The sequence below is a fragment of the Lissotriton vulgaris genome, chromosome 1_1, assembly GCF_964263255.1.
Source record: "Lissotriton vulgaris chromosome 1_1, aLisVul1.2, whole genome shotgun sequence".
Taxonomy (NCBI): domain Eukaryota; kingdom Metazoa; phylum Chordata; class Amphibia; order Caudata; family Salamandridae; genus Lissotriton; species Lissotriton vulgaris.
Genome location: NC_141685.1, coordinates 1,080,499,682 through 1,080,516,028, shown reverse-complemented (window position 1 = coordinate 1,080,516,028; position 16,347 = coordinate 1,080,499,682). Strand labels below are relative to the sequence as shown.

The 16,347-nt window shown below is 51.0% G+C and overlaps 1 protein-coding gene across 1 annotated transcript in view; it reads left to right on the top strand.

The window, feature by feature from the left end:
- Window positions 1-585: 585 nt before the first annotated feature.
- LOC147748613 (extracellular serine/threonine protein kinase FAM20C-like) overlaps window positions 586-16,347 on the top strand; it is a 76,065-nt gene continuing 60,303 nt past the window's right edge. The window contains exons 1-3 of the mRNA XM_086963389.1: window positions 586-1,332; window positions 7,410-7,582; window positions 12,437-12,515. Of these exons, the coding sequence (XP_086819515.1) occupies window positions 896-1,332; window positions 7,410-7,582; window positions 12,437-12,515 (689 nt within the window). The 5' untranslated portion in view covers window positions 586-895. The remainder of the gene's footprint in view (window positions 1,333-7,409; window positions 7,583-12,436; window positions 12,516-16,347) is intronic.

Genomic DNA, 16,347 nt, shown 5'->3' with positions numbered 1-16,347 from the left:
GGGATTTTTGCAGAGCTCACTCAGAATCCGGGCTCAGGCCCTCAGTGTGACTGGCCAAGTAACTATTGTGAACTGTATCACACCTGAGAGAATCCCGCTCTGCTGCGTCTGAATTTATCAAGTGTGATAAATATTATTTAATTACGAGTTTTTGGGGAATAATGTGAATGTGTGTGCTTACCACACCAACATCTGCATGTTCCAGTCACCACTGGGAATTTTCCCCAGTATATAAAGGAAGGTATGACCTTTCAATATTTATTTTTAAAAAACTAATGTGTGTCATAACACCAATTACCGCATATTTCGAAATTAACCGGACTGCTTAAAATGAGGGCCAAGTAGGCATTCCCTTTGGTGGCACCATTTTCTGTCACAACCCACCGTCTCCTGTGTAGAGAAATTTTGCATTAAAGTTGGGTTTATTACAGTCCTGGGGATGTTCCACTGCCCACTTCCTGAGCTCTGGCACCCATCCATAGATCAATAGCAGCTGGTGCACCTTAACCTCACTCTGGCAAGCTCTCCCTCATGGGTGATGACGTGCTGATAAGGGGGCCAAGTGGGACCCAGTGCTGGCCATGTCTTTCCGAAAAGTCTGGTGAACGGGACGGACGCTCGTGCAAGGGCTGGGCTGGCGAAGAGGACTGCAAGGGAACAAGCCATGAAAACACCTGGGACATTCCGATATTCCTCATAATTCCGTTTTTGAGGAACATTTTTAAATTGCCTATTTTAAAAAAACAACAACTATGTTTTGGAGTTAGATTTGGGATTTGAAGCTCTATTTTCTATTTCTGTGCAACATATAATCTTAAATTTTCTAAAAATACTTTTACCTTATTTTTTTTTTTTTACAAAGCCCTGTCATTTTTTTCCGGAGGGGGAGGGCAAGATGCTGCGCCGCATGCAGACACTGGTCCAGCGCAGGTTTAAGGCGCTCGTGCTGGCGCTCCTCGTGCTCACCTTCGTCATGCACCTGCTACTGGACCTGACGCCCATTGTAGGCCACGTCGTGGGGGACAACTGTCCCTGCCCGTCCCGAGATGGCGCCCGTGACCAGACACCAGTCCGGTCCTCCAAGGGCCGGCCGAAAGCCCAGGTGCTTCGGGCCTTGCAGGACTTCAGCGGCAGCAACGGCTCGCGGCAGAAGGGGTCGCGTGAGGGCGCTGGACCGGGTGCCTCGAGGCGCTACCACGGCTCCAAGCTGGCGGCCCTGTTCCAGCATTCCCTGTATCAGGGGCCACCGCCGCCCCTCGGGGAGGGCGACCGGCTCTTCATCGTGAACCCCAAGGAGAGGTTTAGCCTGAAGACCAGCGGAAGCGAGGAGTGGTAAGAAATGGGACAATTTCCGGAATTGGATCACTTCAGGAACAGGACACTTTGTCAATGGGGTAACTGGGGAATATGGTAACTCCAGGAATAGGGGCAACTTCAGGAAAGAGTAAAACTTCAGTTATGGGGTAATGATTTAAGAAATGGGACACCTTCAGAAATGAAGTATCTACTTGAAATTGGCAACTTTAGAAATGAGACAATATGAGGAATGGGAGAGCTTAAGAAATGACAGGCCATCCAAGAATGACTCAACTTGAGGAAGGAGGCCACTTTAGGAATGGGCAATGTTATGTAGGATGTAATTCCAGATCACAAGGGATAGTGGGAATCAGTCCTGGCTGTTAAAGGTGGTGATGGTTGGGGGGGCACAGAGCTCTGGGCCCCTGGCCGTGGTATTAATAATAGGGTTGCACCAAACAGCAGTCACCTAGAGACAGGCTGGTCCAGCCTCATATTAACGATAGGGTGGACAGAGTTCCAAGTCAGCAGAACAAGCTGCGCCAGACCCCTAGGAGAGGCGGCCCTACTTCTATCCACGCACAGGGCATTATTAGACTCAAATGGCTCACCGTTAACCCTGGATGGCCCAGCATTGGTCCTGGATTTGTCAGTATTAGCCCTGGTGGGTCCATTTTGACCATCGGTGGGTAAGTTCAAGCTGTGGACGATTCTACAATGGATCAGTATTAGCGTCATATTGGCAAGTGAGTATTAATCTGAGATGGGCTTGCTCTAGCCCTGCATATGTCATATGTAGATCCAATTTGGGCAGCAGTAGCCTTAGATGGGACTGTGTTAGCACGGGATTGGTAATTAGTAGCCATGGATGGCCCAGCATTAGTGCCCGTTCAGTCAACATTAGCTTGGAATGGTTCAGTATTTCATCTAGTGCTGATTTGTTACCTTGCGGTAGCCCCCAGGATTTAGCCGGTCTTTGGGTGGCACAGGTGGAAGCGAGACCTTGGCCAAAGAATAGACTGAGCCATGGTAGCCAGAAGGGCCAGGGTCTCAGTTCTTTAGACGAAGACTTGGGGAGAATGCATAGTTTCCTAGCAACAGGTCTCAGTTCCTTCCTACCGAGGCCGGGGTGGTTGCTATGGAGTACCATGGAGCGTGTGGCAGGTGTGAGGTGGGCACCCATTTTGTAGGTATTGGGTCCTTTGCGCGGCTATGTGGCTCGTAGCCATGTGCCAAAGGGACATCAGTGGGTTTGTTGAAGGGCTGAAGCCAGGGTATAAATAAGTGTAGGTCTGGTTCCGGGTAGGTGGTGGGGCATATCTGTGGTTTGGTGCAGGGCTGATGGCAGGGAGCCACAATGGTGATCCTGGTGCAGGTGCAGGGTGGATGCTGAGGGATGGGAGGGCAAATAAGTGGTTTGATGCAGCGCCGGTGTATGGACTATGTCAGAGGTTTGATGCAAGGTGGCATCAAGGGAGTGGGTATATGGCACAGGATTCGTTCCCACGGGGACACAGGTGGTCTTGGTGGAGGGCAGATACTGGGGAGGCACATGGAAGGTTCTGACGCTGGGATGATGCGAGTGGATACATAGGCCCACCTAATTTACTCATCCCTGGCGCATTATTTGGCCCTTTCCTGCTGCATAATTCCAGTAGCCCTGGTTATGGTAAAGGATTAGTTCCCACGGAGACATGGGTGGTCTTGGTGGAGGGCAGGTACCAGGGGGCACATGGAAGATTCTGACACTGGGCTGATACGAGGAGACACATAGGTCCAGATTCTGAAAGGGTTCATGCATCGCAGTGCAGCACCCAAAAAGTCTGCGCTGCGTGACAGCGAGGAAGCAGGAAAGCGCCATATTCACAAAGTTATGGCTCTCTCCTCCCCTCTCCCTTGTGCCATCGCTGATTTCAGCTGCCGTGCGCCAGGCACCCAGCTTAGCGCCATAGTGCTAGGATGTGTGCCTGAGTCTAGCATAGGTTTTGTACAGGAAGGAAATCCTGCCTGACAAAATATTATGCTTAGACAAATGAAAAAGCTTTTCCTACTTTGTACGTGTTCTGCACAGTGCAGCACGCATGCAAAGTCTTAAAAAGCAAAGAGAAATGAAAACATTCCTCAGTTTAACACCTGCTTTTCAGCGGTGTTAACATTTGGCGCTAAACCCTTTCCACTGATGTTTGAGGAAAGGGTTAGCAGCAAAAAGCATGGGTGGTACCATGGGTACGCCCATGTACCACCCATGTAACGCCTACTTGACGCAAAGTAATGCAAAGCAGCGTTTCGCGCTGCTTTGCGTTACTTTCCATACATACCAATGCAAATACCAATTTGTGTTGGTTTGTGAATCCCCAAAAAGGTTTAGCGTTACAAAAGTAACGCTAACTCGATGCTAAACCATGAGAACCTGGGCCATAGTGGTCTAGATGCTGGGCTGATGGGGAAGCAGGTGGGTGATCTGTGGTTTGGTGCAGCGTTGGCACTAAGGGGGAAAAAACAATGACAGGACGGCACATCAGTGGCCCCGTCCACAACTGATGCCTGGTGCAGGGATGATGCCAGGGGGTATGTGGGTGGTCTAGGTGCAGGATTGATGCCATGGGGTATGTGGGTGGTCTAGGTGCAGGATTGATGTTAGGGGGTATGTGGATTGTGTTAGTGCAGGATTAATGCCAGGGGGTATGCTTGTGGTCCTGGTGCAGGATTGATGCCATGGGATATGTGGGTGGTCCTGGTGCAGGGTTGATCCCAGGGGATATGTGGGTGGTCTAGGTGCATGATTGATGCCAGGGGGTATGTGGGTGGTCCTGGTGCAGGATTGATGCCCAGGGGGTATGTGGGTGGTCTAGGTGCATGATTGATGCCAGGGGGTATGTGGGTGGTCTAGGTGCATGATTGATGCCAGGGGGTATGTGGGTGGTCCTGGTGCAGGATTGATGCCCAGGGGGTATGTGGGTGGTCCTGGTGCAGGGTTGAGGCCAGGGGGTATGTGGGTGGTGTTAGTGCAGGATTGATGCCAGGGGGTATGTGGGAGGCCTTGGTGCAGGATTGATTCCAGGGAGTATGTGGGTGGTCCTGGCGCAGGATTGATGCCCAGGGGGTATGTGGGTGGTCTAGGTGCAGGATTGATGCCATGGGGTATGTGGGTGGTCCTGGTGCAGGGTTGAGGCCAGGGGGTATGTGGGTGGTCTTGGTGCAGGATTGATGCCATGGGGTATGTGGGAGGCCTTGGTGCAGGATTGATGCCAGGGATATGTGGGTGGTCTTGGTGCAGGATTGATGCCATGGGGTATGTGGGTGGTCCAGGTGCAGGATTGATGCCAGGGGGTATGTGGGTGGCGTTGGTGCAGGATTGATGCCATGGGGTATGTGGGTGATCTTAGTGCAGGATTGATGCCAGTGGGTATGTGGGTGGTCTTAGTGCAGGATTGATGCCAGGGGGTATGTGGGTGGTCTAGGTGCAGGATTGATGCCGGGACGTCAGTGGCTCAGTCCACAACTGATGCCAAGCGGTGACGTCCGTGTTTGATGCAATGCTGATGCCAAGGACACATCAGTGTATTAGTGCCGGGCACATGGGTGATCTTGGTGTAGGGCTGATTTCAGGGGCATGTGGGTGGTTTTGTGTGCAGGATTGATTCCAGGGGGCATGTGGCTGGTCCTCTTGCAGAATTGATGCCAGGGGGTTGTGGGAGTCCCTGCTGCAGGATTAATGCCAGGGGGTATGTTGGTGGTCTTGGTGCAGGATTGATGCCATATGATATGTGGGTGGTCCTGGTGCAGGATTGATTCCAGGGGGCATGTGGGTGGTCATGGGGCAGGACTGATGCCAGGGGGTATGTGGGTGGCCCTGGTGCAGGATGTATTCCAGGGGGTATATGGCTGGCCCCGGTGCAGGATTTATGCAAGGGGATATGTGGGGGGCCCTCTTGCAGGATTTATGCCAGGGGGTTTGTGGGTGGCCCTGGTGCAGGATTGATGCCAGGGCATATCTGGGTGGTCCTGGTGCAGGATTGATGCCAGGGGGTATGTGGGTGGCCCTGATGCAGGATTGATACCAGGGGGTATGTGGATGGTCCTGGTGAAGGATTGATGCCAGGGGGTATGTGGGTGGTTGTGGTACAGAATTGATTCCAGGGGGCATGTGGGTGATCCTGGTGCAGGATTGATGCCAGGGGGTATGTGGGTGGTCCTGGTACAGTATTGATGCCAGGGGGTATGTGGGTAGTACTGCTGCAGGATTGATGCCAGGGGGTATGTGAATGGTCCTGGTGCAAGATTGATGCCAGATATATGGGTGGCCCTGGCTAGGATTGATGCCAGGGTGTATGTGGGTGGTCTTGGTGCAGGATTGATGCTTGGGGGTATGTGAATGGTCCTGGTGCAAGATTGATGCCAGATATATGGGTGGCCCTGGCTAGGATTGATGCCAGGGTGTATGTGAGTGGTCCTGGTGCAGGATTGATGCCAGGAGACATGTGGGTGGTGTTAGTGCAGGATTGATGCCAGGGGGTATGTGGGAGGCCTTGGTGCAGGATTGATGCCAGGGGGCATCTTGTTGGTCCTGGTGCAGGACTGATGCCAGGGGACATGTGGGTGGTGTTAGTGCAGGATTGATGCCAGGGGGTATGTGGGAGGCCTTGGTGCAGGATTGATGCCAGGGGACATGTGGGTGGTCTTAGTGCAGGATTGATGCCAGGGGGTATGTGGGTGGCCTTGGTGCAGGATTGATGCCAGGGAGTATGTGGATGGTCTTGGTGCAGGATTGATGCCATGGGGTATGTGGGTGGCCTTGGTGGAGGATTGATGCCAGGGGGTCTGTGGGTGGTCTTGGTGCAGGGTTGATGCCATGGGGTATGTGGGTGGCCTTGGTGGAGGATTGATGCCAGGGGGTCTGTGGGTGGTCTTGGTGCAGGGTTGATGCCATGGGGTATGTGGGTGGTCCTGGTGCAGGGTTGATGCCAGGGGGTATGTGGGTGGCCCTGATGCAGGATTGATACCAGGGGGTATGTGGATGGTCCTGGTGAAGGATTGAGGCCAGGGGGTATGTGGGTGGTCTTGGTGCAGGATTTATGCCATGGGTATGTGGGTGGTCTTGGTGACAATTGATACAATGGGGTATTTGGGTGGTCCTGGTGCAGAGTTGATGCCAGGGGGTATGTGGGTGGTCTTGGTGCAGGATTGATGCCAGGGGACATGTGGGTGGTCTTGGTGCAGGATTGATGCCATGTGGTATGTGGGTGGTCCTGGTGCAGGATTGATGCCAGGGGGTATGTGGTGGTCTTGGTGCAGGATTGATGCCATGGGGTATGTGGGTGGTCTAGGTGCAGGATTGATGCCAGGGGGTATGTGGGTGATCTTAGTGCAGGATTGATGCCAGTGGGTATGTGGGTGGTCTAGGTGCAGGATTGATGCCATGAGATATGTGGGTGGTCCTGGTGCAGGGTTGATGCCAGGGGGTATGTGGCTGGTCTAGGTGCGGGATTGATGCCATGAGATATGTGGGTGGTCCTGGTGCAGGGTTGATGCCAGGGGGTATGTGGCTGGTCTAGGTGCGGGATTGATGCCATGAGATATGTGGGTGGTCCTGGTGCAGGGTTGATGCCAGGGGGTATGTGGCTGGTCTAGGTGCGGGATTGATGCCATGAGATATGTGGGTGGTCCTGGTGCAGGCTTGGTGCCAGGGGGTATGTGGGTGGTCTTAGTGCTTGGTTGATTCCAGGGACCAGTGGGGTGGTATTGGTGCAGGATTGAAGCGAAGACATAATTTGTTTGGTGCAGAGATACATACGTTGCTTGCTGTAGGGCTGATGCCATGGGGGCGACACATCAGGGGTGTGGCACAGTATTGATGCCACGGTTACCTGAGTAATTTGGTGCAGGTTTAACGCTGAGGACACATGGGTGGCCTTGGGGTCGGGATGATGGGAGGAGGGCACGCCAGTGGTTCACTGCAGGTAGACCCCAGGTGGCCAAACTGGTGGCTTTAGCACAGGCTGTCAGGGTGCAGGTAAATCAGTGGTTGTTGCAGGGCTCATGCCAAGCAAACCAGTCTAGTTGGGTTTTAGCGCAATGCTGATGCCGGGGGGGGGGCTCTCTTTCGGCTGCAGGGTCAGCGCCGGAGCTCAGTTCGTCCTTCCCACCGGAGACGCCACCTCAGACACCTACCCTACCTGGCTCAAGTTCCACATCGGCATCAACAGGCACGAGCTGTACCCCCGACAGGACCCGCTGACCCCCCTGCTGTTGAAAGAGTTGGCCACCGAGAAGATCCTGGGCTCCGGTGAGGCCTTGTCTGCAGCCCTCTGCTACCCTTGTCTAACACTAGTCTGTCTTCGCTTTCTATTCCCGGGAATGCCCTTGCGCTTCTGTCTGTTGCTCTGTCTTCAGCCTTGGCCTGGCTGTGTACAGTACATCCGTTGCCTCTGTGGGCCCTCTGGCTGTGCCCGCCTGCTGCATCTGTCTGTCTCATTTAGTCTTCTGCAGCCTCTGTGTGCCCCCAGTCTGTGTCTGGCGTATCCCTGTCCCCAGTCTGTGTCTGTCTGACACGTTTGTGTCCGGTCTAAGCCTGTCCTCTGCCACCCTCTGTTGAGTCTCTCTATTTCCTCTGTGCCTGCCCCGTGTCTGTGTCAGTCTGTCACTGCCAGATCTGTGTCCTTCCTCTGCTACTGTTCTGGATCTAGGTCCATCTGCTGCCACAAAGTCTCGCTGTCTCCCCTTTGTGCCTGTCCAGACTCTGCTGCCTCTGTCCCAGGTTCGTATCCATCCTCTGCCACTCTGCCTGAGTTCCTTATACCCCGCTGTAATCGGCCTGGGCACGCAAAAAAAGTGGCCCACGTTTGCATATTGCCTTGCCGCAAACCACTGCCTCTGCGAAATTTGTATTTAAAAAAAATTATAAAAAGAAAGGGGGGGGGGGTTAAAAAAACGCATGGATTAGTTTACAGTGGTGAAACACACCTGAAAACAAGTGAGGCCACTTCTGCTCAGGCCCCCTGCCCCGCTCACTATGCGTGCATTAATGGGCCGGCCCAGCGAGAGACAGGGAGTGACACGCCTGATGTTGATAAGAGGGAGGTACTGGGCATCAAGAAAGGCCACTCAGGCAGCCACTGGGCCGCTGGCGGCATCGAACACAGACATCGCCCAAATCAGCCCGCAGGTTGCCCAAGAAAGCAGCCCACAGCAGGATTTCAGATACCGGCTCATCGAGCATTGCCCGCGTGCCCGCGTTACCAATCCGCCACTGCTGCTCATACATTTCTAGCCTCTTGTTGCCGATGTCTTTGTCTGTGTCTCCCTCTCAGATACTCACCTCTATTTCTTCTCCCTTCTCTCTCACACCACCTCTTTCTTTCCCATATCTTCCTATTAATTCCACTTTCTATCCCTTCATTCTCTCCCCTCTCCTTCTGCCTTTTATGTGCCCTCCCCCTCCCTCTTTTAGTTCTCTTTCTCACTCTTCCCCTTGTACTCTGACTTTCCTCTCCACTTCCTCCACTCTCACTCTGATCTGCATCTTCCTCTCTTCCATTTCCTCCTGCTTCCACTCCCGTTCTTTCCTACTCCGTCTTTTCTCTCTTTGCCTGTCATTTGTTTCTCTGTGGACCCACCACTTCCATGTGCTCCTTGCTTTCTTCTTCTTCCTCGATCGCCCACTTTTCAATTTCACTATCCACCTCACTCACTATCTCTCTGCCGCTTATCGGTACGAATCCGCCCTCTGCTCGCCTCCACTCTTTCTCAGGGGCGTAGCTTCAAGGGGGTGTTTTTGTGTGACCCCCCCAAATAAATGCATTCTTGGCTTAAGAATTGGGTCTGGGGGCCCTGAGTCGGATCTTGTATGCCTTTGTAGGATTTTCTTGTCGTCCTCGTTTGATTAAAAGGTTTTAAATTGTATTTTTTTTCTAAAGGGACTTAGACAGAGGCCCACCTAATGCAAATACTTATTGCATTTGTTCCTCGTGGGAACAGTGTATCTCAAAACGTGGTCACCCGTCCACACTTTGGCATACTGTTTTTGGGTTTGGAAATTTGTAATTCACACCAACTCTCACTAACCTACGCTCCTGCTCTGTCTGATCCCCTCTAGTTCTCACTCATCTTTCTTCTCCACAGAACATAAATCCCCACAGTATTTCCTTCATCCTCCTTCTTTTACAGAGCTTTCTCCTATTTTTGTCTTGTCCTCTACTTCCTGGGTACTCGCCTCTCTTTATCCTTCCTTTGGACCCTGTCTTCTTTCTCTCCTGTACTTCTCCCACGCCTTTCTCCTCTCTTTTCTCTCTGCGGTTCACTCCTTGTTGCCCACTTATGTATTTTTTACATTCTGCAAATCGCACTCTGTTCTCCCAACTCCGATCCACACATTCTTCCATTGCTCCACATTTTCAAGATAACCACTGATTGTGCATTTTCAAATAGACACATAGGGGCAGATTTATGTTGGGAATGCGCCACGTTTGCGTCACGCAACTGTGGCGTAAACGTGGCGCATCCCTACGACCCATTTACAACGTGACGCATCTAGGCAGATGCGTCACGTTGTAAAGCCCTGCGCCACTTGTGGGCGTTCCGGCGCAGGGTGGGCGTTCCGGGGCAGGTGCGCCTCGCAAAAGTGGCTGAGTGAAATCTATAAGATTGCACTCAGTCACTTTCAGGCCAATGCGGTGTCAAAACCTTGCGCCTGCTTGAAGCAGGTGTAGGTCTTGACGCAGCATTGTAAAGATGGGGCACCCCCGAGCCTTGCTGGAGCTGCGTCGCGCTTGCGACTCAACTCCAGCAATGCGCCACCTTTACGGCACAGATGCGTCACGCATCTGTGCCGTTTTTGCCCCATGGTGCGCCGCATTGTAAATGCGGCGCACCATGGGTGGCGGAGCAGCGGCGCAAAATAACTGGCGCATCCCTGGGGATGCGCCAGTTATCATAAATCTGCCCCTCAGTCTGTAAAATTATCTAATGTGGATATCTTGAAAATCTGGCATGGATCTATAAATCTCATATTTGTATAATGTGACTCTAGCCAAAGCAAGAGGAGTGCTGTACATGGTCAAATCAAGCATACAGTAAACAAGTTATGGGCAAGGTAGCTGATTTGTGGACTTTTAATGCATCATGATGTAGCATTCTTTGAAGAGTTGACTCTTCAACACTTTCCTGAATTAATGCATGGTTGGGGGTGTTATAATGGATAGGAGATTGTTGTTCAATGTTCTAGGTTCATAGATGGAAAAGGCCTGTTGCCTTCTGTTTGAGGTTTCGCCTAAGACAGCACATGCACTGTTGGCAAAATCTTTTGTTACAAGAAAAGCTTAAAACAGTCTTAGAGCCCACCCATTACTTTCAATTATTCACCTTGGTTTGCTTCATCATCGCTCTGGTTTCCTTGCTTCTTATTGGTCACTGCCTTCGGCTCACCTCCTACTTCCTCCTGTGGCTTCCGTGCGCTAGAGCATAGACCATGTACCGCTTCCTGTCAGCAGCCAGTGTCCTTCGACTAGCCGCAGGCTCCTGCAGGTACATTAAAACAAACTTTATCTTACATGCACTCTCTAAGAGTCTTCAGGCCCTCTTTCCTCACACCCACCATGCTCTTGCCCTTCACCCCACCATCCTCCTGCCCTGCATTGTATTGCTATTCCCACCTCCCCTACACCTCCCTTGAGTTGCCTGCCCTCTGCATTACCCTCGCCCTCTGTTGTGTTGCTGCTCCCTCCCTGCTCCCCCACACTTCCCTCATGTTGCTCGTCCCTCTGCTCCCTCCCCTCTAACGTTGTGTCGCTGCTTCCTCCGCCCCCACACCTCTCTTGCGCTGCTTACCTTCCTGCACTCCCCTGCCCTTCGTTGGGTTACTGCCCCCTCCCCCCTCCCCCACACCACCCTCCTCCCCTATATCTCCCTCGTATTACTAGCCCTAACACCCTCCTCCCAATGTCTGTTGTGCTGCTGTTCCCCCATGATTCCCCTTACCCCTTCCAACCGTGCCTCCCCTCTATCACAAAAAAACATTAAACAAAGCCAAATAGCTTATGCAGATGGGGGGTTATTTGGTTTTGTTTAATTTGTTTTTAGAATTATTGCACAGCTGCACAGGTTGCTGTTCAACAAGGCTTAAAGAAAAAAAAGCACTATAACGCTGTCAACGTCATACTGCTTTTTTTGCTTGCGTTAAGCCCTATTGTAAAGTAGCCCATGCCTCTGTGGAACAGGTCTAAAAAACATTGACAAAGCCAATAAAGCTTGCATATGCGAAACCTATTGGCTTTGCCAGTGCTTTTTCTTTTTCCGCACTCCTTTGTCTCCAGTCTGATGGTGTCTTTGATGTGGATGTGCAGAGGACCACCAGAGATGCTGAACTTGCCAGCCAGGTAGGTGGAAGTTCAGGCCGTGGTGGCTTTGTAAATGATACAGTTGATTTTGAAGATGGTGCAGGCTGGCAAGGGGAAGTAGTGGAGTTCCATCTAGTGTCACAAGGGGGATGTGATCCTATTTCCACAGGTCACGGGTCAGACATGCTGCAACATGTAAGATTCCCCTGAGGGGTGTCCATTCAGGGTCTGGGGGGGCCATGGAGCAGGGCATTTCCACCATCCAGATATTAGAGTCCAATGAGCTTGAACAGCAGTTCTGAAGTCACGTTCTGAAAGGAACATTTTCACTGTCTTCAATAGAGCAAGCTGGTACCAAGCCATCTTTGCTTCTCAGAGTAATATTCCTTAAGAGTGAGACTGGTTTAGAGGGTGAAACCAAGAGACTTGGCTCTGGTTGAAAGATGGAGTTCAAAGCTCTCAAGGCAACATCTATGAATTCTATTGTGCCTGGCTGTGCTTCAGGTGTGTGCTGGACATCCAGTTCCGTGTGAAGAGGAGGCAGTGTTTTAGGTGTTGAATGTCTAAAGCGGAATAGACTTTCAAATAGAGTTGTGTATTGTCAACATACTGGTGAATTTTGAAACTGTTATCAGGGAGTAGAAAATCTCACACTTAGGAACCATCTTGAATAAGTCTTCTTCAACTACATCTGTCTCTCACCACCTTTCTCACCTCCTCTGTCTCTCTCGAGCCAATACCTCTGTAGCCAACTCTTCCCCTTTTGACCCACCAGATTTCTAACCTAGCTCTTCCCTCTTTTTCAGTCCAGAAGCAAGGAGGAACCCAGCTCAAACTGGTGATGACATTCCCCAACTATGGTCAAGCCCTCTTCAAGCCAATGAAGTGAGTAGAAGGACCAGGATGGCAGAGAGATTACAGAATCAAACTATAATTTTGTCCCGTACATCAACCACTATGCCCTCTGACAGGCCAGAAATAACTACTGCAATAAGCATTGTGTGTTCTTAATGCTTTCTGCCAAAGTTTCATAAAAAGAATTAGTCGATCTCTTCAGTTACCCCCAGATCACAATAAGCATTAGCAAAGTCTTATTATTTGGCATTGGCTTGGACAATGCTTGCACTGCCAACAAAGGCAACCATTGGTTAACAATAAAGTATTTCAGTTTTTTTTGGTAAAGCATTCAGAGATGGGTGGTATCTGTTTTTGAAATAGTTGAACTGCGTTCAATGTTAAAAAATGACTGACGCATTGAAAATACTTGGATCATCTTGGAATGGTAAAGTATTGAAAAACATTCAAAGATGGCTGGTTGCATATACGCACACACAGAAAAGGAGCCATCTTGGAATGATTTTCGTTTTACCAATCACAAAACCATTCTAAGATGGTTGCCAGTGCATGAGGTCACATGTGCTCATGTGTGGAAAATTAACTCAAACTTGGTGAACATTATCGGCGTCATCTTGCCCCTTTCCAAGCCCATTCGTGCGCGTAAGCGGCAGCCATTTTGAGCACCATGGCCTCCCTGCCCCTCGCTGATAGCCAGCGCGTCTCTCTCTCTCTCTTAACCTCGCAAGCATTCCCCCGCGCGCTGACAACCCCCGCTCTCTCATGCCTTGGGTCATAAACCCCTCTTCAGCGCAGCTTCACCACGGAATCCCATCCTGCTCCCAGCGCGACACCTCCCCTCATTCCTTTCATGGCCTCAAACCCTTTTGATGCAAACCCCCTTTTTCCTGTGTCCCCGTTTGTCTTCCCTGTTCCCAGGCCGCCACCTGGCCCTGCGGATACTGTTTATTACCCCGTACAGTAGGAAGCTTCCCCTCCCCATCAAAAGACCCCCGAATCGATCAAAGCCCCCACCCCATGAGATCCGACCAACCCCATGCATTCCGTGAATCGGCGGAATGCCCTGCTGTGCGACAACCATCACCTGTTGTGACCGGGGTGGGGAATCCAACTGTAAATGTATGTGGGAACGGGTCTGAAGGGGAGATTCCGAGGATGTTCTTTCAAGTACTAAAGTATTGCGAGAATGTGTTATGTGCAATAAAGGTCATAAACCCTAGTATAAGAGGCCAGGCCTCAGAGATGTGGTTAGAGCACCTCGTGACGATACTTGCTGTCTGAATTGATGTGTTCTCCTCCGGAGAGAATAAAATCCTCGTTTCCTGCCTTCCAGTCTCCAGCGCCTGCTTCTTCATTGATTAATATTGGTGGGTCATAGAGGCGATACCGCCGGGCAACATAAAAGGGTCTTTGGTTACCGGTTGTCTTTGGAACCCTTTTTAACAATTGGCGTCCCAAACGTGGGGCCCATCAGCGACTCGTGGATCCAGTGGGAGAGGTCCCGACGACAGAGTGAACGACTGCAACGATCGGAAGGTACCCTGTCCGATAGACCCTCGTCTGACAGCCGATCATCCGAACTTCACTGGTTCCGAACAGACCTCTCTCGAGTGATCTGCGGTCCTGACTGGGAACCATCAGGAGTGCCACGAGAAGTACGAAGAGAAGAGGACGATCGGGCGCTGGATTCGGAAGACGAGAAACTGTCCATGCGGTCCGGGTAAGGTCGTGTAAACACGACGAATTGCGAAAGTGATAGATAATTGAAAGTGATTGATAATTGTTGAGAAAATACTAGTATTACTTTTTGTTAATTTATTGGAGATTCACTGTCTACAAACGGAGAAACAACAGGCTCTCCCTTTATAAACAGCGAAGGATAGGTACGCACCCGTCGGACCTATCTTTCTCCCCCACTGAACAATTGCCCCTTCCCCCCATTGATTAACTGTTATAGATTGTTTTCTGGAGATTCTCTGTCTGCAAACAGGGAAAAATAGGTCCCCTCTTTACAGATAGTGAAAGGGTAGGTGACGCGAACCTTTGCGAGCCTACTTATTCTCCCCATTGACCATATTGATTTTTTATTTTTGACCTAACATTGATTGCTCAGAATTGGTTCATGAGGTATTCACTACGTGCAAACAACGTAGAATAGAAATATTCTGTCTAGTCTTTGCGCGCAGTGATAAGATAGGTAGTGCTGACTATTATCCCATTGTGATCCGTCATGCCTGTCTTCTCCCCACTGGTTAGTAGCCTGTTTAACCCGGACCGCTTATTAGAGATGAACCATCCGGCTCCGCTGGAAGGCACCCCTAATAAGGACATGTTCATGAAGCATGGATTAATCGCTATAGCCTACAGTGAGCTGTGGCATAAATATACGAAAAAGGATCGAGAAAGACAGTGGCCACTGAGAGGATCCTTTGATCTTGACAAAATAGAAACGGTAGAAATAGCCCTTCGTAGGAATGAAACAACACCTATTATGCTCGATAGTCTCGGTATGTGGCGCAAAGAAGCTGCACGACGAAGGGAAGGCGACGAATTTAGAAAAGGTGAAGGGACACGACGGACAACCCTCCAAACGTCTAGTAGGCAAAGGGAAGGGCCAGCGATGGCACAGTCCCGAGGAGTAGACATGAAAAGCGAACGGTGTAAAGGGATGTGCCGACAAGCCAACCCCGGAACACAACGACCCGAAGGTAATCCCCCGACACTATGCACAGGACGAACAGATGTAAAACAAAACCAATGTGCTTTCTGTAAATGTCTTGGACACTGGAAAGCCCAATGTCCGACTTTGCAGAGCATAGGTAAGAATGGAGGGTCGACAGAAAGGACAGGCCGACAGAAAGGGAAAAGGCACGAAATAAAAACCAATCAGACTAGTATGGACAGGACAGATAGAACCACCACGTTTGATTATGCTCGGTGGCACAGATTTCGTCAGACCAATTTTAATGACATGTTAGAGTTCTGGGACTGATTGCTCTCTGTTGCTCCCCCACTCTGAAAAACAAACACAACTGCAGGTCAGTGTAAACAACCCCCCGTTAGAGAAAAGACTCAAGAAAGCCAAGCGTCTATTATATAACTTAGGATTTAATTACGGTAAAACACACAACCAACAGTAAATAGAATAACTAGTAGAACTCTCTAAAAAACAAACTTTACTAATAGGAAAAATACAAAACATATTATGCTCACTCCGGAAGTCTTCCAATGTAACAGTTCGATGGTCCCGCCCATCCGAAACACATAGCACGTGTGGGGCGGGGCCTGCCAGCAACCATGGGCCAAAAAGAGATCGCTGGCGAGAAGGTACTGGAGACTCCACACAGCAGGCAATGAAATGGTCTTCCCATACTACCCTTCCAGGGATGGCGTCCCCCGGGCCGCGAGTAGGGAGGGGGCGGATGCAAATGACCCCCTCCCTCGTATCTCCTGGTCCGGCCATCACGAATTCCTCCATCGAACGGATGCAGGGTGGGCAGGGAGGAAGAGGCGACGCGGACGAGCCTCTTCCACCTCCACAGGTAGGAGGCTTCCCTGCCCTGGTCCGGCGCCGATGTCCTCCAGCCGGGCGACGGCCATATACCTACGCTGCACAGGACACATAATGCCCGACTGGTATATTTTCTCAGCACAGGACATACAAGACCCGGCTGGTATACTTTCTCAGTACAGGACATACAATGTCCGACGGGCATATTTACGGAGCACCGGACGTACAGTGGTCCCCCAAGAGTCGGAATCAGGGGTGTAGGGTGGTCATCATGTGCGCCCCTGATTCCAAGGGACGGTGTAGGATGCGCCGGGAGAGGGAGACGGCACGGGCGAGCCTCCCTCACCTCCC